Genomic DNA, 23,143 nt, shown 5'->3' with positions numbered 1-23,143 from the left:
AAAATTGGGGTTGGGACCCCAAAATTCAGATTTGGGACCCCAAAATTTGGGGTTGGGGTCCTAAATTTGGGGCTGAGACCCCAAAATTTGGGTAAAAGTGTCCAAAAATGGGATATTTGGGGTTAGGGTCCCAAAATTTGGGGTTGGGGTCCCAAATTTGGGTCTGGGATCCCGAAATTTGGGATTGGGGCCCGAAATTTGGGGCCTGGACACCAAAATTTGGGGCTGGGACCCCAAAAATGGGGTAAGAGAGCCCAAAATTGGGGTTTGCACCCCAAAAATCAGATTTGGGACCCAAAATTTGGGACCAGGACCCCCAAATTTGGGGCTGGGGTCCCAAAAATGGGGCTGAGACCCCAAAATTTGGGTAAAAGTGTCCAAAAATGGGATATTTGGGGTTGGGGTCCCAAAATTTGGGGTTTGGACCCAAAATTTGGGGTTGGGGTCATAAATTTGGGGCTGGAAATCCAAAATTTGGGGTTGGGATCCGAAATTTGGGGTCAGTGACCCCCCAAACCGAGCAGGTGACCCCTGGTGTGGTCAGTGTCCACTCTCCATGAGTGACCACTGCCATGGTCACTCGCAGCGGTCAGTTGGTCACTCCATGAGTGAGTGACCACAGCCCTGGTCACTCTCATGCGGTCAGTGTCCACTCTCAGTGAGTGACCACTGCCCTGGTCACTCGCAGTGGTCAGTTGGTCACTCTCAGGCCACCCCTGGTGTGGTCAGTGTCCATTCTCAGTGAGTGACCACTGCCCTGGTCACTCTTGGGTGGTCAGTGGTCACTCTCAGGCCAGCCCGTGGTCACTCCCAGTGGTCAGCGGTCACTCTCAGGCCAGTATGTGGTCAGTGGTCACTCCGGGCAGCCCGTGGTCACTTCCAGTGGTCAGTGGTCACTCTGGCCAGCCCGTGGTCACTCCTAGGTGGTCACTGGTCACTTCCAGCGGTCAGTGGTCACTCCCAGTGGTCACTCCGGCCAGCCCGTGGTCACTTCCAGCGGTCAGCGGTCACTCCCAGCGGTCAGCGGTCACTCTCAGGCCAGCAGCGGGGCCACGTCGCCATCACTGTCGTCGTCGCTGTCGCCGTCGGGGGGCAGCCCTGGCGGGGGTCCAGAATGTTCCAGAACCTTCCAGAACCTTCCAAGGGCTTCCAGGGGGATTCTGGAAGGTCCCATGGGGGTTCTGGAAGGTTCTATGGGGGTTCTATGAAAGTTCTGGAAGATTCCATGAGGGTTCTGGAAGGTTCCATGGGGGTTCTGGAAGGTTCCATGGGGTTCTATGACAGTTCCATGGGGTTCTGGAAGGTTCTATGAGGGTTCTGGAAGGTTCCATGGGGGTTCCATGGGGTTCTGGAAGGCTCTATGGGGGTTCTGGAAGGTTCTATGGGGGTTCTGGAAGGTTCTGTGGGGGTTCTATGAGGGTTCTGGAAGGTTCCATGGGGGTTCCATTTGGGTTCTGGAAGGTTCCATGGGGGTTCTATAGGGGTTCTGGAAGGTTCTATGGGGGTTCCATGGGGGTTCCATGGGGTTCTATGGGGGTTCTGGAAGATTCCATAAGGTTCCATGGGGGTTCCGGAAAGTTCTATGGGGTTTCCCTCCATCTCCCCTCAGTCCTCCCATCCCTCAGGAGCCGCCATTTCCCTCCATTTTCCCTCCATTTCCCTCAGTCCTCCCGTCCCTCAGGAGCCGCCATTTCCCCCTCCATTTTCCCTCCATTTTCCCTCCATTTCCCTCAGTTCTCTCATCCCTCAGGAGCCGCCATTTCCCTCAGACCTCCCATCCGCCATCTCCCCCTCAGTCCTCCCACCCATTAGGAGCCGCCATTTTCCCTCCATTCCCCCTCAGTCCTCCCATCCCTCAGGAGACACCATTTTCCCTCCATTTCCCTCCATTTCCCTCAGTCCTCCCGTCCCTCAGGAGCCGCCATTTTCCCTCCATTTTCCCTCCATCTCCCCTCAGTCCTCAAGCCCACCAGGAGCCGCCATTTGCCCCCCAAATCCTCCCGTCCCCCTGGTCTCCATCTCCCACAACTCCTCTCATCCCTCAGGAGCCGCCATTTTCCCTCCATTTTCCTTCCACTCCGCTCACTCCTCCCATCCCTCAGGAGCCGCCATTTCCCTCAGTCCTCCCACCCCTCAGGAGCCGCCATTTCCCCCCCAAATCCTCCCGTCCCCCTGGTCTCCATCTTCCCCTCAGACCTCCCACCCATTAGGAGCCGCCATTTTCCCTCCATTTCCCTCAATCCTCCCATCCCTCAGGAGCCGCCATTTTCCCGCCATATTCCCTCCATTTTCCCTCCATCTTCCCCTCAGTCCTCCCATCCCTCAGGAGCCGCCATTTCCCCCCCAAATCCTCCTGTCCCCCTGGTCTCCATCTCCCCCTCAGTCCTCCCATCCCTCAGGAGCCGCTATTTTCCCTCCATTTCTCTCATTCCCCAGGAGCCGCCATTTCCCTCCATTTTCCCTCCATTCCCCTCAGTCCTCCCGTCCCTCAGAAGCCGCCATTTCCCCCCAAATCCTCCCGTCCCCCAGTGTCCCCCACCCTCCCGGTGTCCCCCTGACCTCGTGCCACCCTCCGTGCGCGGCGCCGGTCCCGGGGCAGAGCGTTGCCGGCGGCGAGGAAGGCGGCCCCGCCCAGGGCGGCGGCGAAGGGCAGCAGCAGCAGCGCCCGGCGCAGCGCGGCCGCCCCGCGCTGGAACGAGATCGCCGCTGCCCCACCGCCGAGGGCGTCACTCAGCTGGGGGGGACGGGAGGGGTCAGACCAGTGCTCCCAGTTTGGTCCCAGTTTGGTCCCAGTGCTCCCGTTTGGTCCCAGTGCTCCCAGTTTGGGTTCGTGCCCTCATGGAGTCTCCAGCCCCCCAGGTGTCAATCATATTATGGGGCGGGGCCACAAAATGGCGGGAACGGCCTGAGGGGAGCAGGCCCCGCCCCTCCCATTGCTCCCAGTTTGTTCCAGTGCCCTCCCAGTGCTCCCAGTATGGATCCGGTGGTCCCAGTTTGGTCCCAGTGCTCCCAGTTTGGTCCCAGTATGGGTTCGTGCCCTCATGGAGGCTCCGCCCCCCCATGTGTCAATCATATGAATGGGAGGAGCCACAAAATGGCGGGAACGGCCTGAGGGGAGCAGGCCCCGCCCCTCCCAGTGCTCCCAGTATGGCCCCAGTGCCCTCCCAGTTTGTTCCCCGTCCCTCCCAGTGCTCCCAGTTTGGGTTTGTTCCCTCCCAGTGTTCCCAGTTTGGTCCCAGTGCTCCAAGTTTGGGTTTGTGCCCTCATGGAGGCTCCGCCCCCCCACCTGTCACTCATCTGAGGGGGAGCAGGCCCCGCCCCTCCCAGTGCTCCCAGTATGATCCCAGTGCTCCCAGTATGGTCCCAGTGCTCCCAGTTTGGTCCCAGTGCCCTCCCAGTGCTCCCAGTATGGATCCGGTGCTCCCAGTTTGGTCCCAGTGCTCCCAGTATGGCCCCAAGGCCCTCCCAGTGCTCCCAGTGTGGGAGGAGCCACAAAATGGCGGGAATGGCCTGAGGGGAGCAGGCCAAGCCCCTCCCAGTATGGTCCCAGTGCTCCCAGTATAGCCCCAGTGCTCCCAGTACGGTCCCAGTGCCCTCCCAGTGCTCCCAGTATGGATCCGGTGCTCCCAGTTTGGTCCCAGTGCTCCCAGTTTGGTCCCAGTATGGTCCCAGTGCTCCCAGTTTGGGTTCGTGCCCTCATGGAGGCTCCGCCCCCCACATGTCAATCATCTAAGGGGGCAGAGCCACAAAATGGCGGGAACGGCCTGAGGGGAGCAGGCCCCGCCCCTCCCAGTATGGTCCCAGTGCTCCCAGTTCAGCCCCAGTGCTCCCAGTATGGGTCCAGTGCCCTCCCAGTGCTCCCAGTATGGATCCGGTGATCCCAGTTTGGTCCCAGTGCTCCCAGTATCGTCCCAGTATGGGTCTGGTGCTCCCAGTTTGGGTTTGTGCCCTCATGGAGGCTCCGCCCCCCACCTGTCACTCATCTGAGGGGGAGGAGCCACAAAATGGCGGGAACGGCCTGAGGGGAGCAGGCCCCGCCCCTCCCAGTATGGTCCCAGTTCTCCCAGTACGGTCCCAGTGCCCTCCCAGTGCTCCCAGTATGGATCCCGTGGTCCCAGTTTGGTCCCAGTTTGGTCCCAGTGCTCCCAGTTTGGGTTCGGGCCCTCATGGAGGCTCCGCCCCCCCACCTGTCACTCATCTGAGGGGGCGGAGCCACAAAATGGCGGGAACGGCCTGAGGGGAGCAAGCCCCGCCCCTCCCAGTATGGTCCCAGTGCTCCCAGTACAGTCCCAGTGCCCTCCCAGTGCTCCCAGTATGGATCCGGCGATCCCAGTTTGGTCCCAGTGCTCCCAGTTTGGTCCCAGTATGGGTTCGTGCCCTCATGGAGGCTCCTCCCCCCATGTGTCAATCATATGAATGGGAGGAGCCACAAAATGGCGGGAACAGCCTGAGGGGAGCAGGCCCCGCCCCTCCCAGTGCTCCCAGTTTGTTCCCAGTTTGTCCCAGTTTGTCCCAGTTTGTCCCAGTCTCACCAGTCCCACCAGGTAGGGGCTCCCCGCGTCCCCCAGCAGGTGCGAGGCCACGATCTGCAGCGCCTCGGCCGTCGAGCGCCGCCCCGGCGGCACCACGTACTGGGAGCACTGGTTTGTACTGGGACGGACTGGGAGGGGCCCAGTTCATCCCAGTACATCCCAGTTCCCTCCCAGTTCCCTCCCAGTACGGACCAGTACCGGCCCAGTTCATCCCAGTACGTCCCAGTTCCCTCATAGTACAGACCAGTTCATCCCAGTACGTCCCAGTACCGTCCCAGTTCATCCCAGTTCCCTCCCAGTTTGTTCAAAACCCTTCCCAGTTCATCCCAGTTCATCCCAGTTCATCCCAGTTCCCTCCCAGTTTGTTCAAAACCCTTCCCAGTCCCTCCCAATCCCTCCCAGTTCATCCCAGTACGTCCCAGTTCATCCCAGTACGTCCCAGTTCATCCCAGTACGTCCCACTTCGTCCCAGTTCCTCCCAGTTCATCCCAGTACATCCCAGTCCCTCCCAGTTCACCCCAGTTCCTCCCAGTTCATCCCAGTTCCTCCCAGTTCATCCCAGTTCCCTCCCAGTACGTCCCAGTTCCCTCCCAGTTCATCCCAGTACATCCCAGTTCATCCCAGTCCCTCCCAGTTCCCTCCCAGTTCCCTCCCAGTTCACCCCCAGTTCCCCCCAGTCCCTCCCAGTCTGTCCCAGTTTGTCCCAGTTCCTCCCAGTTCCCTCCCAGTCCCCCCCAGTCCCTCCCAGTCTGTCCCAGTTTGTCCCAGTTCCTCCCAGTCCCTCCCAGTTCATCCCAGTCCCCCCCAGTCCCTCCCAGTCTGTCCCAGTTTGCTCCCAGTGCCCCCAGTGCCATTCCCAGTATAAACCAGTCTCACCAGTAAGATGTCGGCCACGATGGCCCAGTTCAGGGACAGGAGGGTCTCGCCCAGGAAGATGAAAACCTGGGGGGGATCCCAGTTCAGACCAGTTCAAACCAGTTCACACCAGTGAGCTCCCAGTGCCATCCCAGTTTATCCCAGTTAATCCCAGTTAATCCCAGTTCATCCCAGTTCATCCCAGTTAGCTCCCAGTTCACACCAGTTCATCCCAGTTAGGTCCCAGTTCATCCCAGTTCATCCCAGTTCACCCCAATAAGCTCCCGGTGCTCTCCCAGTTCATCCCAGTTCATCCCAGTTCACACCAGTGAGCTCCCAGTTCATCCCAGTTAGGTCCCAGTTCACACCAGTTCATCCCAGTTCATCCCAGTTAGGTCCCAGTTCATCCCAGTTCACCCCAATCAGCTCCTGGTGCTCTCCCAGTTCATCCCAGTTCATCCCAGTTCTCTCCCAGTTCATTCCAGTTAGGTCCCAGTTCATCCCAGTGCTCTCCCAGTGCTCTCCCAGTTCATCCCAGTTCACACCAGTTCCCTCCCAGTTCATCCCAGTGAGCTCCCAGTTCATCCCAGTTCATCCCAGTTTATCCCAGTTCATCCCAGTTCTCTCCCAGTTCATCCCAGTACATCCCAGTTCACACCAGTGAGCTCCCAGTGCTCTCCCAGTCCATCCCAGTATAAACCAGTATAAACCAGTGCCCCAGTAATGACCCCAAATCCCCCCCAAACCCCTCCCAGTCCATCCCAGTATAAACCAGTGCCCCAGTAATGACCCCAAATCCCCCCCAAACCCCTCCCAGTCCATCCCAGTTCATCCCAGTATAAACCAGTGCCCCAGTAATGACCCCAAACCCCCCCATAATGACCCCAAACCCCCTCCCAGTATAAACCAGTATAAACCAGTGCCCCAGTAATGACCCCAAATCCTCCCCAGAGCCCTCCCAGTCCATCCCAGTTCATCCCAGTTCATCCCAGTAACCCCCAAATCCCCCCATAATGACCCCAAAACCTCTCCCAGTATAAACCAGTATAAACCAGTGCCCCAATCATGACCCCAAATCTCCCCCAAACCCCTCCCAGTCCATCCCAGTCCATCCCAGTATAAACCAGTGCCCCAGTAATGACCCCAAACCCCCCCATAATGACCCCAAAACCCCTCCCAGTATAAACCAGTATAAACCAGTGCCCCAGTAATGACCCCAAAACCCCTCCCAGTATAAACCAGTATAAACCAGTGCCCCAGTAATGACCCCAAACCCCTCCCCAATGCCCCCCAGACCCCTCCCAGTATAAACCAGTATAAACCAGTGCCCCAGTAATGACCCCAAACCCCTCCCCAATGACTCCCAAACCCCTCCCAGTATAAACCAGTATAAACCAGTGCCCAAGTAATGACCCCAAATCCCCCCCATAATGACCCCAAAACCTCTCCCAGTATAAACCAGTATAAACCAGTGCCCCAGTAATGACCCCAAATCCCCCCCAAACCACCCCCAAACCCCTCCCAGTATAAACCAGTATAAACCAGTGCCTCAGTCATGACCCCAAACCCCTCCCCAATGACCCCAGAACCCCTCCCAGTCCATCCCAGTATAAACCAGTGCCCCAGTAATGACCCCTAATCCCCCCATAATGACCCCCAAACCCCTCCCAGTATAAACCAGTATAAACCAGTGCCCAAGTAATGACCCCAAATCCCCCCCAAATCCCCCTCAAACCCCTCCCAGTATAAACCAGTATAAACCAGTGCCCCAGTAATGACCCCTAATCCCCCCATAATGACCCCCAAACCCCTCCCAGTATAAACCAGTATAAACCAGTGCCCCAGTAATGACCCCAAATCCCCCCATAATGACCCCAGGACCCCTCCCAGTATAAACCAGTATAAACCAGTGCCCCAATAATGACCCCAAATCCCCCCATAATGACCCCCCCACCCCTCCCAGTATAAACCAGTATAAACCAGTGCCCCCCAAAGCCCCCGAAATCCCCCCCAGTGACCCAAAAACCCCCCAAATCTTGGCCCAAGGAGCCCCCCAAACCCCTCCCAGTATAAACCAGTATAAACCAGTGCCCCAGTAATGACCCCAAATCCCCCCATAATGACCCCCAGACCCCTCCCAGTCCATCCCAGTATAAACCAGTAACCCCCAAATCCCCCCATAATGACCCCAAAACCCCTCCCAGTCCATCCCAGTATAAACCAGTGTCCATATAATGACTCCAAATCATCCTCAAACTACTCCCAAACCTCTCCCAGTATAAACCAGTATAAACCAGTGCCCCAATAATGACCCCAAATCCCCCCCAAACCCCTCCCAGTCCATCCCAGTCCATCCCAGTATAAACCAGTGCCCCAATAATGACCCCAAATGACCCCCAAACCTCTCCCAGTATAAACCAGTATAAACCAGTGCCCCAATAATGACCCCAAATCCCCCCATAATGACCCCCAAACCTCTCCCAGTATAAACCAGTATAAACCAGTGCCCCAGTAATGACCCCAAATCCCCCCCCAGACCCCTCCCAGTCCCTCCCAGTCCATCCCAGTATAAACCAGTGCCCCAATAATGACCCCAAATCCCCCCATAATGACCCCCAAACCTCTCCCAGTATAAACCAGTATAAACCAGTGCCCCAATAATGACCCCAAATCCCCCCATAATGACCCCCAAACCCCTCCCAGTATAAACCAGTATAAACCAGTGCCCCAATAATGACCCCAAATCCCCCCATAATGACCCCAGAACCTCTCCCAGTATAAACCAGTATAAACCAGTGCCCCAGTAATGACCCCAAAACCCCTCCCAGTATAAACCAGTATAAACCAGTGCCCCAGTAATGACCCCAAAACCTCTCCCAGTATAAACCAGTATAAACCAGTGCCCCAGTAATGACCCCAAAACCCCTCCCAGTATAAACCAGTATAAACCAGTGCCCCAATCATGACCCCAAATCCTCCCATAATGACCCCAGACTCCTCCCAGTATAAACCAGTATAAACCAGTGCCTCAGTAATGACCCCAAACCACCCCCAAACCCCTCCCAGTCCATCCCAGTATAAACCAGTATAAACCAGTGCCCCAGTAATGACCCCAAACCCCTCCCCAATGACCCCAAACCCCTCCCAGTATAAACCAGTATAAACCAGTGCCCCAATAATGACCCCAAACCCCTCCCCAATGACCCCCAGACCCCTCCCAGTATAAACCAGTATAAACCAGTGCCCCAATAATGACCCCAAATCCCCCCAACCACTCCCAAACCCCTCCCAGTCCATCCCAGTCCATCCCAGTATAAACCAGTGCCCCAATAATGACCCCAAACCCCTCCCCAATGCCCCCCAGACCCCTCCCAGTATAAACCAGTATAAACCAGTGCCCCAGTAATGACCCCAAATCCCCCCATAATGACCCCAGGACCTCTCCCAGTATAAACCAGTATAAACCAGTGACCCAGTAATGACCCCAAATCCCCCAATAATGACCCCAAAACCTCTCCCAGTATAAACCAGTATAAACCAGTACCCCAATAATGACCCCAAACCCCCCCATAATGACCCCCAAACCCCTCCCAGTATAAACCAGTACAAACCAGTAACCCCCAAATCCCCCCATAATGCCCCCCAAAGCCTTCCCAGTATAAACCAGTATAAACCAGTGCCCCAGTAATGACCCCAAATCCCCCCCAGACCCCTCCCAGTCCATCCCAGTCCATCCCAGTATAAACCAGTGCCCCAGCAATGACCCCAAATCCCCCCATAATGACCCCCAAACGTCTCCCAGTATAAACCAGTATAAACCAGTGCCCCAATAATGACCCCAAACCCCTCCCCAATGCCCCCCAAACCCCTCCCAGTATAAACCAGTATAAACCAGTGCTCACGTAGGCGGCGGGGGGGCAGGGCTGGGCGCAGAGCAGCGCCAGCAGCAGGCACGGCGCCCCCCCCAGGAGCCCCCCAGTCCATCCCAGTATAAACCAGTAACCCCCAAATCCCCCCATAATGACCCCAGAACCCCTCCCAGTATAAACCAGTATAAACCAGTGCCCAAATAATGACCCCAAATCCCCCCCAAATTCCTCCCAGTCCATCCCAGTGCCCCCCAAATCCCCCCCAAAACCCCCCAAATCCCCCCCAATGCCCCAAAACCCCCCCAAATCTTGGCCCAAGGACCCTCCCAGTATAACCCAGTATAAACCAGTGCTCACGTAGGCGGCGGGGGGGCAGGGCTGGGCGCAGAGCAGCGCCAGCAGCAGGCACGGCGCCCCCCCCAGGAGCCCCCCAGTCAATCCCAGTATAAACCAGTATAAACCAGTAACCCCCAAATCCCCCCATAATGACCCCAGGACCTCTCCCAGTATAAACCAGTATAAACCAGTGCCACAGTAATGACCCCAAACCACCCCCAAACCCCTCCCAGTCCATCCCAGTCCCTCCCAGTTCCCCCCAAATCCCCCCTAAAACCCCCCAAATCCCCCCCAATGACCCAAAAACCCCCCAAATCTTGGCCCAAGGACCCTCCCAGTATAACCCAGTATAAACCAGTGCTCACGTAGGCGGCGGGGGGGCAGGGCTGGGCGCAGAGCAGCGCCAGCAGCAGGCACGGCGCCCCCCCCAGGAGCCCCCCAGTATAAACCAGTATAAACCAGTAACCCCCAAATCCCCCCATAATGACCCCAGGACCTCTCCCAGTATAAACCAGTATAAACCAGTGCCCCAATAATGACCCCAAATCCCCCCATAATGACCCCCAAACCCCTCCCAGTCCATCCCAGTTCATCCCAGTATAAACCAGTGCCCCAGTAATGACCCCAAACCCCTCCCAGACCCGTGCCAGTATAAACCAGTATAAACCAGTGCCCCAATAATGACCCCAAATCGCCCCCAAACCACCCCCAGACCCCTCCCAGTCCATCCCAGTATAAACCAGTAACCCCAAAATCCCCCCCAAACCCCCCAAATCCCCCCCAATGACCCAAAAACCCCCCAAATCTTGGCCCAAGGACCCCCCCAGACCCCTCCCAGTCTAACCCAGTATAACCCAGTATAAACCAGTGCCCCAGTAATGACTCCAAACCACCCCCAAACCCCTCCCAGTCCATCCCAGTTCATCCCAGTCACCCCCAAATCCCCCCCAAAACCCCCGAAATCCCCCCCAATGACCCAAAAACCCCCCAAATCTTGGCCCAAGGACCCTCCCAGTATAACCCAGTATAAACCAGTATAACCAGTGCTCACGTAGGCGGCGGGGGGGCAGGGCTGGGCGCAGAGCAGCGCCAGCAGCAGGCACGGCGCCCCCCCCAGGAGCCCCCCCGCGCACAGCAATGGATCGGCCCGGGGGTGGCGGGGGCGGAGCCTCCGCGAAAGCTCCGCCCCCAACCCCACCCCCAACACCCCCGAGCCGCAGGTCAGGGCGCCGAACAGCAGGCTGGGATAGGGGTCAAAGGTCAGATAGGGGTCAGACAGGGGTCACCCAAAATATCCCGAAATAGCCCCGAAATATCCCCGAAATATCCCAAAATATCCCCAAAAAAATCCACCAAAACGTCCCAAATATTCCCAAAAAAATCCCCAAAATATTCACCAAAAAATCCACCAAAATGTCCCAAAATAGCCCCAAAAAATTCCCACAAAAGTCCCAAATTATTCCCAAAAAATCACCAAAATATCCCCCACAAAGTCCCAAAATATCCCCAAAAAAGTCCCCCACAAAGTCCAAAAAAATTCCCTAAAAAAATCCAGCAGAATGTCCCAAATATTCCCAAAAAATCTTTAAAATATACCTAAAAAATCCCCCCAAATATCCCAAAAAAATCCCCAAAATATCCCCCAAAAAAATCCCTAAAATATCCCAAATATGCAAAAAAAAAGTCCCAAAAAATCCCCCCAAAAAATCCCCTAAAGTCCCCAAAAAATCCCCCAAAATATCCCAAATATTCAAAAAAAATCCCCAAAATATCTCAAAATATCCCCAAAATTCCATCAAAAACTCCCAAAATATCCTAAAATATCCCCAAAAATATCCCAAATATCCTCAAAAATATCCCAAAATATCCCAAAAATCCCCAAATACCACCAAAAAAACCCCACAAAATGCCCAAAAATATCCCCAAAAAATCCCAAAAAATCCCAAAAATTCCCAAATTGTCCCGAGAATTCCCAAAATGTCCCAAAAATCTCCCCAAAAATCCCCAAATATCACAGAAAAACCCTACAAAATGTCCCAAATATCCCCCCAAAAATTCTCAAAAATATCCCAAAAGTCCCAAAAACTCCCTAAATGACCCGAAAATTCCCAAAATGTCCCATAATCTCCCCCAAAATATCCCAAAAATCCCCAAAATATCGCAAAAAAAACCCTCAAAATGCCCCAAACTCCCCCGAAAAATCCCAAAAAATCCCAAAAAATCCCCCAAAACCCCAAAAAAGTCCCAAACCCCCCAAAATGTCCCAAAATTCCCCGAAATCCGTAATTTGTCACCCACCTCTGGTCCCCCTGGCAGCGCCGCCCCCCCCGGCAGGGCGGCCCCTCCCCCCGCGCCAGCCGGACGCGGAACAGGAACGCCGGAGCCCAAAGCGCCAACGCGCCCGTCACGAACGCCACGGCCGTGAACCCCAGCGTGGAGAGCACCAGCGTCCGGCTGCGGGGGTCAAAGGTCAGAATTCCCGGAAAAAATTCCCGAAATCCCGAAAAAACCCCGTCGAAATCGGCCAAAATAGCGAAATTCTATCCAAAAACGGTGAAAATTGACCCAAAAATGGCCTTAGGAACTCAATGATGAAGGAAATTGAGGGTGGAGAGCACCAGGGTCCGGCTGTGGGGGTCAAAGGTCAGAATTCCCGAAAAAGTTCCCGAAATCCCGAAAAAACCCCGTCGAAATCGGCCAAAATAGCGAAATTCTATCAAAAAATGGCCAATTTCGACCCAAATCAATCCAAAAATGGCCTTGAACACAGGACAGTGAGGTGACATTGAGGGTGGACAGCACCAGGGTCCGGCTGCGGGGTCAAAGGTCAGAATTCCCAAAAAAAATTCCCGAAATCCTGAAAAAACCCCGGCGAAATCGGCCAAAATACCAAAATTCTATCCAAAAATGGCCAAAAATGACCAAAATCCACCCTAAAATGACCCAAAAAACGGGACACTGAGGTGACATTGAGGGTGGAGAGCACCAGGGTCCGGCTGTGGGGGTCAAAGGTCAGAATTCCCGGAAAAAATTCCCGAAATCCCGAAAAAACTGCATCAAAATTGGCCAAAATAGCGAAATTCTACCCAAAAACGGCCAAAATTGACCCAAATCGACCCGAAAATGGCCTTGAAAAAAGGACACTGAGGTGACATTGAAGGTGGACAGAACCAGGGTCTGGCACAGGGGTCAAAGGTCAGAATTCCCCAAAAAAATTCCCAAAATCCCGAAAAAACCCCATCGAAATTGGCCAAAATAGCGAAATTCTACCCAAAAACGGTGAAAATTGACCCAAAAATGGCCTTAGGAACTCAATGATGAAGGAAATTGAGGGTGGAGAGCACCAGGGTCCGGCTGTGGGGGTCAAAGGTCAGAATTCCCAAAAAAAATTCCCGAAATCCCAAAAAAACCGCATCGAAATTGACCAAAATACCAAAATTCTATCAAAAAACGGCCAAAAATGACCAAAATCCACCCAAAAATGGCCTTGAATAAGGGACACTGAGTGTGGACAGAACCAGGGTCTGCCACAGGGGTCAAAGGTCAGAATTCCCAAAAAAATTCCCGAAATCCCGAAAAAACCGCATCAAAATCGACCAAAATAGGGAAAAATGGCCCCAAAATGGTCCCGGATGGGGCATTGGTCACTCAGTGGTCACTCAGTGGTCAGTCACTGGTCACTCATTGGTCACTCAATGGTAACTGGTCACTCTAAGTGGTCAGTGGTCACTCATTGGTCACTCAGTGGTCACTCACTGGTCACTCAGTGGTCACTCATTGGTCACTCAGTGGTCAGTGGTCACTCAGTGGTCACTCTCAGTGGTCACTCAGTGGTCACTCATTGGTCACTCAGTGGTCACTCAGTGGTCAGTGGTCACCCAGCGGTCACTCAGGGGTCACTCACTTGCGGCTCAGCTCTCTCAGGTCCTGTCCCCAGGAGCGGTCAGTGGCCGGAGCCGTGGCCGGAGGAGTGACCAGAGCCCCGTCCAGGACACCCCGGGGGGGGTCACTGACCACGGCCACGAGCAGCAACAGCGCGGCCACGCCCAGGACAGGGGTCACCTGCGGCCGGAGAGGGGTCAGAGGTCACCGGGGTCACCGGGGTCACTCAGGGGTCACTGGGGTCACTCATTGGTCACTCATTGGTCACTCAGGGTCACTCAGGGGTCACTCAGGGTCACTCAGGGGTCACTCAGGGGTCACTCGGGGTCACTCAGGGTCACTCAGGGTCACTCAGGGTCACTCATTGGTCACTAAGGGTCACTCATTGGTCACTCAGGGTCACTCAGGGTCACTCAGGGGTCACTCAGGGTCACTCATTGATCACTCAGGGTCACTCAGGGTCACTCAGGGGTCACTCGGGGTCACTCAGGGGTCACTCATTGGTCACTCAGGGTCACTCAGGGGTCACTCAGGGTCACAGGGGTCACTCAGGATCACTCATTGGTCACTCAGGGGTCACTCAGGGTCACTCAGGGTCAGTGGTCACTCATTGGTCACTCAGGGGTCACTCAGGGGTCACTCAGGGTCACTCATTGGTCACTCGGGGTCACTGGGGTCACTCAGAGTCACTCTGGGGTCACTCAGGGTCACTCAGGGGTCACTCATTGGTCACTCAGGGTCACTCAGGGTCATTTGGGGTCACTCAGGGTCACTCAGGGGTCACTCAGGGTCACTCAGGGTCACTCAGGGGTCACTCAGGGGTCACTCATTGGTCACTCAGGGGTCACTCAGGGGTCACTCATTGGTCACTCAGGGTCACTCAGGGTCACTCATTGGTCACTCAGGGGTCACTCAGGGTCACTCAGGGGTCACTCAGGGTCACTCAGGGGTCACTCAGGGGTCACTCATTGGTCACTCATTGGTCACTCATTGGTCACTCATTGGTCACTCAGGGGTCACTCAGGGGTCACTCATTGGTCACTCATTGGTCACTCATTGGTCACTCAGGGGTCACTCAGGGGTCACTCAGGGGTCACTCGGGGTCACTCAGGGGTCACTCAGGGGTCACTCGGGGTCACTCAGGGTCACTCAGGGGTCACTCAGGGTCAGTCGGGGGTCACTCAGGGTCACTCAGGGGTCATTTGGGGTCATTTAAAGGTCACTTGGCGTCACTCAGGGAAGGATTTTGGGGATTTTTTTGGGATATTTTGGGACTTTTGGGGAGTTTTTTTGGGGATATTTGGGGGGATTTTTTGGGAATATTTTGGGACTTTTTGGGGAATTTTTTGGGGGGATTTTTTGGGGATATTTTTGAGAATTTTTGGGGATATTTTGGGAATTTTTTGGGGGATATTTTGGGATTTTTTTTGGGAATTTTTTGGGGATATTTTGGGAGAATCTTTGGGGCATTTTTTGGGAATATTTTTGGACTTTTTGGGGAGAGTTTTTTGGGGATATTTTGGGATTTTTTGGTGGGGTTATTTGGGATATTTTAAAGAATTTTTTGGGGATATTTTGGGACTTTTTGGGGAGTTTTTTTGGGGATATTTTGGGATATTTTTGGGGGATTTTCTGGTGATATTTTAGGACTTTTTGGGGGATTTTTTGGGGGATTTTTTTGGGGATATTTTGGGACAATTTGGGGGTATTTTTTAGGGATATTTTGGGGCTTTTTGAGGGATATTTTTGAGGATATTTTGGCGAATTTTTTGGGCATATTTTGGGATATTTTGAGGGATTTTTTTGGGGGATATTTTGGGACTTTTTGGGGGATATTTTGGGGATATTTTTGGAATATTTTGGGACTTTTTGGGGGATTTTTTTGGGAATTTTTGGAGGGATATTTTGGGGGATGTTTTGGGGATATTTTGGGTATATTTTGGGACATTTTGGGGATATTTTGGGGGTTTTGACTCACCCGCAGCGCCCATCGCCAATCGGCCGCCAGGTCCTTGACCTTTGACCCCGCGATGTACCCCAGGCCGCTGGGGGGGGGGGGAGGGGCAGGGCGGGGTCACGGGGGGGTCACGGGAGGTCACGGCACCCCCAGAGCCCCTCCCCCACCCCGGGGAGAAATTCCCACCCCCATTGCCCCTCCCCCTCCAATTATTGATCCCATTGCCCCTCCCCCACCCCATTGCCCCTCCTCCATCCCAATTATTGATCCCATTTCCCCTCCCCCACCCCCAATTTCCCCTCCCCCACCCAAATTATCAATCCCAACCCCTCCCCCACCCCAAATTTCCCCTCCCCCACCCCAATTATTGATCCCAGCCCCTCCCCCACCCCCAATTTCCCCTCCCCCACCCCCATTATTGGTCCCAGCCCCTCCCCCACCCCAATTATTGATCCCAGCCCCTCCCCCACCCCAAATTATTGATCCCAGGCCCTCCCCCACCCCCAACTTCCCCTCCCCCCCCAACTTCCCCTCCCCCACCCCCATTATCGATCCCTTCCCCTCTCCCACCCCAATTATTGATCCCAGCCCCTCCCCCACCCCCAATTATCGATCCCAGCCCCTCCCCCACCCCAAAATATTGATCCCAGCCCCACCCCGGGGAGAAACTCCCACCCCCAATTTCCCCTCCCCCACCCCGATTATTGATCTCAGCCCCTCCCCCACCCGGTACCCCTCCCCCTCACCTGCCCAGGGGCACCGCCAGGTAAAGCCCCTCCCCCAGCCCCAATAATCATTCCTTGCCCCTCCCCCACCCGGTGCCCCTCCCCCTCACCTGCCCAGGGGCACGGCCAGGTAAAACCCCTCCCCCACCCCCCGTGCCCCTCCCCCTCACCTGCCCAGGGGCACGGCCAGGTAAAAGGCCCCCAGGGCGCGGCTGCGGGCGGGGCCGCGGTACAGATCCGCCACCAGGGTGGGCGCCAGGGTGGAGTACGCGGCTTCCCCCACCCCCACCAGGGCCCGGCCGGCCAGCAGCGCCCCAAAATGCTGGGGGGAGGGGCGGGGGGTCAGGGACCCCTCCCCCACCCCCATTAACCATCCCCCACCCGGCCAGCAGCGCCCCGAAATGCTGGGGGGAGGGGCAGCAATTCACTGACCCCTCCCCCACCCTGCTCTGCCCATCCCCCACCCCCACTGCCCATCCCCCACCCCCACTGCCCATCCCCCACCCTGCTCTGCCCATCCCCCACCCTGCCCTGCCCATCCCCCACCCCGCTCTGCCCATCCCCCACCCCCCATTGCCCCTCCCCCACCCCCATTTCCCATCCCCCACCCCCATTACCCATCCCCCACCCTGCTCTGCCCATCCCCCACCCTGCTCTGCCCATCCCCCACCCCCATTGCCCATCCCCCACCCCCATTGCCCATCCCCCACCCTGCTCTGCCCATCCCCCACCCTGTTCTGCCCATCCCCCACCCTGCTCTGCCCATCCCCCACCCCCATTGCCCATCCCCCACCCCCATTGCCCATCCCCCACCCCGCTCTGCCCATCCCCCACCCTGCTCTGCCCATCCCCCACCCCGCTCTGCCCATCCCCCGCCCCCATTGCCCATCCCCCACCCCGCTCTGCCCATCCCCCACCCCACTCTGCCCATCCCCGACCCCCACTGCCCATCCCCCACCCCCATTGCCCATCCCCCACCCCGCTCTGCCCATCCCCCACCCCGCTCTGCCCATCCCCCACCCCCATTGCCCATCCCCCACCCTCCTCTGCCCATCCCCCACCCTCCTCTGCCCATCCCCCACCCGGCTCTGCCCATCCCCCACCCCACTCTGCCCATCCCCCACCCCGCTCTGCCCATCCCCCACCCAGCCAGCAGCACCCCGAAATGCTGGGGGGAGGGGCGGGGGTCAGGGACCCCTCCCCCACCCCCACCCAGGTGTGCCCAGGTGTATTTTGGGTGTGCCCAGGTGTGTTTTGGGTGTATTTTGGGTATCCCCAGGTGTCCCCAGGTGTATTTTGGGTGTGCCCAGGTGTATTTTGGGTGCCCCCAGGTGTGCCCAGGTGTGCCCAGGTGCCCTCAGGTGCCCCCAGCTCACCTGGGGGGGCACGAAGCTGGTGGCCAGCGTCACCCCCGACCACAGCCCCAGCCCCAGGTGTGCCCAGGTGTATCTCAGGTGTGCCCAGGTGTGCCCAGGTGTATTTTGGGTATTCCCAGGTGTTATTTTGGGTGTGCCCAGGTGTGCCCAGGTGTATTTTGGGTATCCCCAGGTGTGCCCAGGTGTGTGCCCAGGTGCTCACCTGGGGGGGCACGAAGCTGGTGGCCAGCGTCACCCCCGACCACAGCCCCAGCCCCAGGTGCCCCCAGGTATATGTTTGGTGTGCCCAGGTGTGCCCAGGTGTGCCCAGGTGTGCCCAGGTGTGCCTAGGTGTGCCCAGGTGTGCCCCAGGTGCCCCCAGGTGTGCCCAGGTATATTTTGGGTGTATTTTGGGTGTGCCCAGGTGTGCCCAGGTGTGCCCAGGTGCTCACCTGTGGGGGCACGAAGCTGGTTGCCAGCGTCACCCCCGACCACAGCCCCAGCCCCAGCGCCAGGAGCCGCTTGCGGCTGTGCCGGTCCCCGAGGAAACCGAAGAGCGGAGCCAGCACCAGGTAACTGCTGATAAACACTGAAATACACCCAAAATTCAACAACATTTGGAAAAATAAAAATCCCAAGAAAAAAACCACAAAAAAATCCCAAAAAACCCCAAAAAAATCAAATTAAAATGGGAAAAAAATCAACCGAAAACGGACACAAACGATCCCAAAAGTTCTGAGAAACACTGAGAAAAACCCAAAATTAACCAAAAATTTGAAAAATAAAAACCTCCAAAAAAATCCCCCCCAAAAAAACCTTAAAACGACCCCAAGAAAATCCTAAAAAAAGACAAATGAAAAAAAAAAACCAACCCAAGAAAATCCCAAAAAGTTAAAAAGAAAATCCCCGAAAAATCCCAAATAATCCCCAAAAAATCCCCCCCAAAATCCCCAAAAAATTAAAAAAAAAAAATCCCCAAAAAATCCAAAAAAAATCCCCCCAAAAAATTTTAAAAAATCCCCAAAAAATCCTAATTAATCAATAAAAAATCCCCCCTAGAAATCCCCAAAAAATTAAAAAAAAAATCCCCGAAAAATCCCAATTAATAAAAAAAAGAAATCCCCCCAAAAATCCCCCAAAATTTTTGAACAATTCCTGGAAAAACTCCAAATAATCCCAAAAAAATCCCCCCAAAAATAAAAATAAATAAATAAATAAATAATCCCCAAAAAACCCGCGACACGGGGAGTGGGCGTGGCCGGAGTGGGCGTGGCCGGGGTGGGCGTGGCCGGGGTGGGCGTGGCCTCACCTGTCTGCAGGAGGCCGGAGCTGCTGTCGCCGATGCCGAAATAATCCTCCACTTCCGGCAGCACTCCTGGGGGGGAGGGGCGGGGTCAGGCCACGCCCACCGGGCGCGGGACACGCCCACAAATAACCAAGCCCCGCCCCCATAAGCCCCGCCCACTTTAAACCCCTCCCATTTTGACCCCGCCCCATTTAACCCCTCCCTTTTACCATTAGCTCCGCCCATTTCCCTTTGGCCCCACCCATTTCATTTTAGCCACGCCCATTTTCCTTTAACCCCGCCCATTTCAAATTAACCCCTTCCCTTTACCTTTAGACCTGCCCATTCCCATTTTGCCCCACCCATTTCCATTTAGCCACGCCCATTTCTCTTTAGCCCCGCCCCTTTTTCTTCAGCTCCGCCCCTTTTCGCCTCGGTGAAGCAGTCCATGTAATTAACGAGGTTAATTAAGCACAGAACCCTCCCCTTTCCATTTAGCCCTGCCCCTTTCTCTTTAGCCCCGCCCATTTCCCGTTGGATCCACCCATTTCTCTTTAGCCCCGCCCCTTTTTCTTCAGCCCCGCCCCTTTTAGCCACGGTGACGCAATCCATGCAATTAACGAGGTTAATTAAGCACAGAACCCTCCAATTTCCCTTTAACCCCGCCCCTTTCCCTTTAGCCCCGCCCATTTCCCTTTAGCCCAGCTCATTTCACTTTAGCCCCGCCCCTTTCCCTTTAGCCCCGCCCATTTATCTTTAACCCCGCCCCCTTTTTTAGCCCCGCCCCTATTGGCCACGGTGAATCGGTCCATGTAATTAATGAGGTTAATTAAGCACAGAACCCTCCAATTTCCCTTTAACTCCGCCCCTTTCTCTTTAACCCCGCCCATTTCCCTTTAACCCCGCCCTTTTCCTTTAGCCCCGCCCATTTCCCTTTAGCACCGCCCGTTTTCTTTAAACCCCGCCCCTTTCCCTTTAGACCCGCCCATTTCCCTTTAACCCCGCCCATTTCCGTTTAGCCCCGCCCATTTCCCTTTAGCCCCGCCCATTTCCCTTTGGCCCCGCCCCTTTCCCTTAGCCCCGCCCCTACCGGCCACGGTGAATCGGTCCATGTAATTAATGAGGTTAATTAAGCACAGAACGGTCATTTTTCCCTTTAACTCCATTAATTTCTCTTTAACCCCACCCATTTTCCTTTAGCCCCGCCCCTTTCCCTTTAGCCCCGCCCCTACCGGCCACGGTGAATCGGTCCATGTAATTAATGAGGTTAATTAAGCACAGAACGGTGACGCTCAGCCGGGGGTGGGGCACGGGGGGCGTGGCTTTGCCCGCGGGGGGCGTGGCTTTGCCCGTGGGGGGCGTGGCTTTGCCCGCGGGGGGCGTGGCCACCGCCGGCTCCGGCCCCGCCCCCACCGTGACGTCATCGGGGCGTACCAAGGTGGGGGAGGGGCAGGGGGAGGCCATGGGGGGGGAGGGGTCCTGGATGGGGGGAGAGAAATTAATTAAAAATTAAAATTGGATAAAAATTAATGAAATTCAATTTTAAAAACCTAAAATTGGATGAAAAAAACTGAAAATTCAACCTCAAAAAAATCCACAAAAAATTCCCAAAATTCAACCAAAAAAGCTCAAAAATTCCCAAAATTGAATTTAAAAATCCCGAAATTGAACAAAAAAAATCCAAAATTCATCAAAATTTAACATAATAATCCTCAAAATGTAACAAAAAAAACCCCAAATTAATCAAAATTCAACATAATCCCCAAAACGTAACCAAAAAAAACTTAAAATTCATCAAATTTCGGTTAAAAACCCCAAAATTCAACCAAACAACCCAAAATTCAACCAAAAAAACCCCCAAATTTCAACCGAAAACCCCAAAATTCAACCAAAACCTCCAAAATTCAACCAAAAAAACCCAAAATTCGACCGAAAACACAAAAATTCAAACAAAAAAAAAACAAAGTTGAAAAACATTTAACAAAAATCATCCAAAAAACCCAAAATTGAACAAAATTTTTAAACATTCAACTAAAAAAAACCCCAAATTCAACAAAATTTGACAAAATTAAGTTAAAAAACCCCAAAAATTTCAGGAATTCACCCAAAAAAGCCCAAATTGAACAAAATTCAACAAAAAATTCCATAATTGAAGAATATCCCCCCCAAAATCCCCGAAATTCAAAAAAGTTTCACCTAAATCCCCCAAAATTCCCCCAAAATCTCCCAAAAAAACCCCAAAATTCTCCGAATTCTCCAAATTCTCCCCGAAATCCCCTGAAATGCCCAAAATTTCCCCAAAATTCCAAATTTTCCCAAAAAATACCCAAAAAATTCCCCCAAAATTTCCTCAAATTCCCAATTTCCCCCAAAAATTCCCAAAAATTCCCAAAAATCCTCAATTTTCGCCCCAGACTCCCCCAAAAATTCTCAAAAATTGGAAAATATTCCCCCAGATTAACGAAAATTCCCCAAAATTCCCCCCAAAATTTCCAATTCTCCTCCCAAAGACCCAAAATTCCCAAAATCCTCCCCAAGACCCCCAAAAATCTCCCCAAACCTCCCGAAAATCCCCCTAAAATCCCAAAATCCCACAAAATCCCCCCAAAATTCCCATTTTCCCCCCAAAATTCCCAATTTTCCCAAAATCCCCCCCAAAATCTGCCAAAATTCCCAAAAATCCCCCCAAAACATCCGAAATTCCCTGAAATTCCCAATTTCCCCCCAAAATTCCCCCAAAAATGGCCAAAAATTGGAAAAAATTCCCCCAGATTACCGAAAAGTCCCCAAAATTCCCCCAAAAACTCCCAATTCTCCCCTAAAGACCCGAAATTCCCAAAATCTCCCCAAACCTTCTGAAAATCCCCATAAAAATCCCAAAATTCCCCAAAATACCCCCAAAATTCCCAATTTCCCCCCATCCCCTCAAAAATCTGCCAAAATTCCCAAAAATCCCCCCAAAACATCCAAAATTCCCCAAAATTCCCAAATTTCCCCCCCAAAATTCCCCAAAAATTCCCCAAAATTCCCCAAATCCCCCCAACCGCCCAAAAATCCCCAAAATTCCCAATTTCCCCCCCAAGACTACCCCAAAAATCCCCAAAAATTGGAAAAAATTCCCCCAGATTAACGAAAATTCCCAAAATTCACCCAAAAATTCCCAGTTCTGCCCCCAAAGCCCCAAAATTCCCCAAAAATCTCCCCAAAACTCCCAAATTTCTCCCAAACCTCCCAAAAATCCCCCAAACATCCGAAATTCCTCCAAATTCCCGATTTTCCCAAAATACCCGCCAAAATTCCCAAAAATCTCTACAAAACCCCCAAAATTCCCAATTTTCCCCCCAAAATTCACAAAAATCCCCCCAAAACATCCGAAATTCTCCGTAAATCCCCAAAATTCCCAATTTTCCCCCCAAATTCCCGATTTTCCCACAAATCCCCCCCAAATTCCCAAAAATCTCCCCAAAACCCCCGAAATTCCCAATTTTCCCCCCAAAATTCCCAAAAAATTCCCCAAAATTCCAAATTGTCCCCTCAACCCCCCCCAAAATCTCCAAAAATCCCCCAAATCCCCCCAAAATCCCCCAAATTCCCGAATATCCCCCCCGAAATTCCCGAATTTCCCCAAATTTTCCCAAATTTCCCCAAATTTTCCCGAATTTTTCCCAAATTTCCGCTCCCGCCGCTACCTCGGCCCCGCGCGCCGCTCACGTGACCGCGCCCCGATCACGTGACTCCGCCATTTTGCCTTTCCCCAAACCCCGCCCACTCCGCGCGCTGATTGGTCGGAGCTTCCTGGCCACGCCCCTTTTGCGGATTCTCGCTTCCCATTGGGCGGCGCGCGGACGGAGCCGAATGCGCGGCGCTGATTGGTTGAGGGGCGGGGTTTAAGGAGGGGGCGGGGCCAAGGGGATGGGCCGAACCAGTTCGGTCCCAGTTTGAACCAGTTTGGACCAGTAAAGACCAGTTTGATCCCAAACTGGACCAGTCCAGATAATTTTGAACCCAGTTTGGTCCCAGTTTGGACCAGTTTAGTCCCAGGTTGGCCCCAATTTGACCCAGTTTGACCCAGTTTAGTCTCAGTTTAGTCCCAGTTTGAACCAGTTTGAACCAGTTTGTCCCAGTTTAGTCCCAGTTTGGCCCCAGTTTGACCCAGTTTGAACCAGTTTGGTCCCAGTTTTGTCCCAGTTTGAACCAGTTTGGTCCCAGTTTGGTCCCAGTTTGAACCAGTTTGGTCCCAGTTTGGTCCCAGTTTAAACCGGTTTCTCTGTTTTTTACTGGTTTTCACTGGTTTTCACTGGGTTTTACCAGTTTGGACCAGTTTGACCGGTGTCCTTTACTGGTCTT

The 23,143-nt window shown here is 54.1% G+C and overlaps 1 protein-coding gene across 6 annotated transcripts; it reads right to left on the bottom strand.

Annotated features, from left to right (window-relative positions):
- Positions 1-875: 875 nt before the first annotated feature.
- On the bottom strand, positions 876-22,513 carry SPNS1 (SPNS lysolipid transporter 1, lysophospholipid). Of its 6 annotated transcripts, XM_072936439.1 has the most exons (14): positions 22,486-22,513; positions 20,029-20,275; positions 18,821-18,886; positions 17,964-18,100; positions 16,327-16,478; positions 15,453-15,519; positions 13,497-13,654; positions 11,891-12,046; positions 10,644-10,833; positions 5,409-5,474; positions 4,533-4,631; positions 2,560-2,734; positions 1,034-1,098; positions 876-973 (listed from the first exon to the last, which is right to left on the bottom strand). In XM_072936439.1, exons 2-13 carry the CDS (start codon positions 20,258-20,260, stop codon positions 1,034-1,036), a joined length of 1,563 nt encoding a protein of 520 aa, XP_072792540.1. In that variant the 5' UTR covers positions 20,261-20,275; positions 22,486-22,513; the 3' UTR covers positions 876-973. The 6 variants fall into 6 exon arrangements, with proteins under 6 accessions (XP_072792540.1, XP_072792539.1, XP_072792541.1 ...); XM_072936438.1 differs by having other exon boundaries at positions 963-1,098; XM_072936440.1 differs by lacking the exon at positions 4,533-4,631 and having other exon boundaries at positions 963-1,098.
- Between the last annotated feature and the right edge of the window lie 630 nt (positions 22,514-23,143).

This window comes from Taeniopygia guttata, chromosome 16, assembly GCF_048771995.1.
Source record: "Taeniopygia guttata chromosome 16, bTaeGut7.mat, whole genome shotgun sequence".
Lineage (NCBI taxonomy): Eukaryota > Metazoa > Chordata > Aves > Passeriformes > Estrildidae > Taeniopygia > Taeniopygia guttata.
This window is presented reverse-complemented; position numbering and strand designations above follow the sequence as displayed.

Coding starts and splice junctions, on each gene's coding strand:
- SPNS1 (XM_072936439.1), bottom strand. CDS start 20,260: ATGGCCTCCCCCTGCCCCTCCCCCACCTTGGTACGCCCCGATGACGTC. Junction 13,655..15,452: donor ATTGGCGATGGGCGCTGCGG/GTGAGTCAAAAC, acceptor CTCCGGCCGCAG/GTGACCCCTGTCCTGGGCGT. Junction 10,834..11,890: donor CGCTGCCAGGGGGACCAGAG/GTGGGTGACAAA, acceptor CCCCTATCCCAG/CCTGCTGTTCGGCGCCCTGA.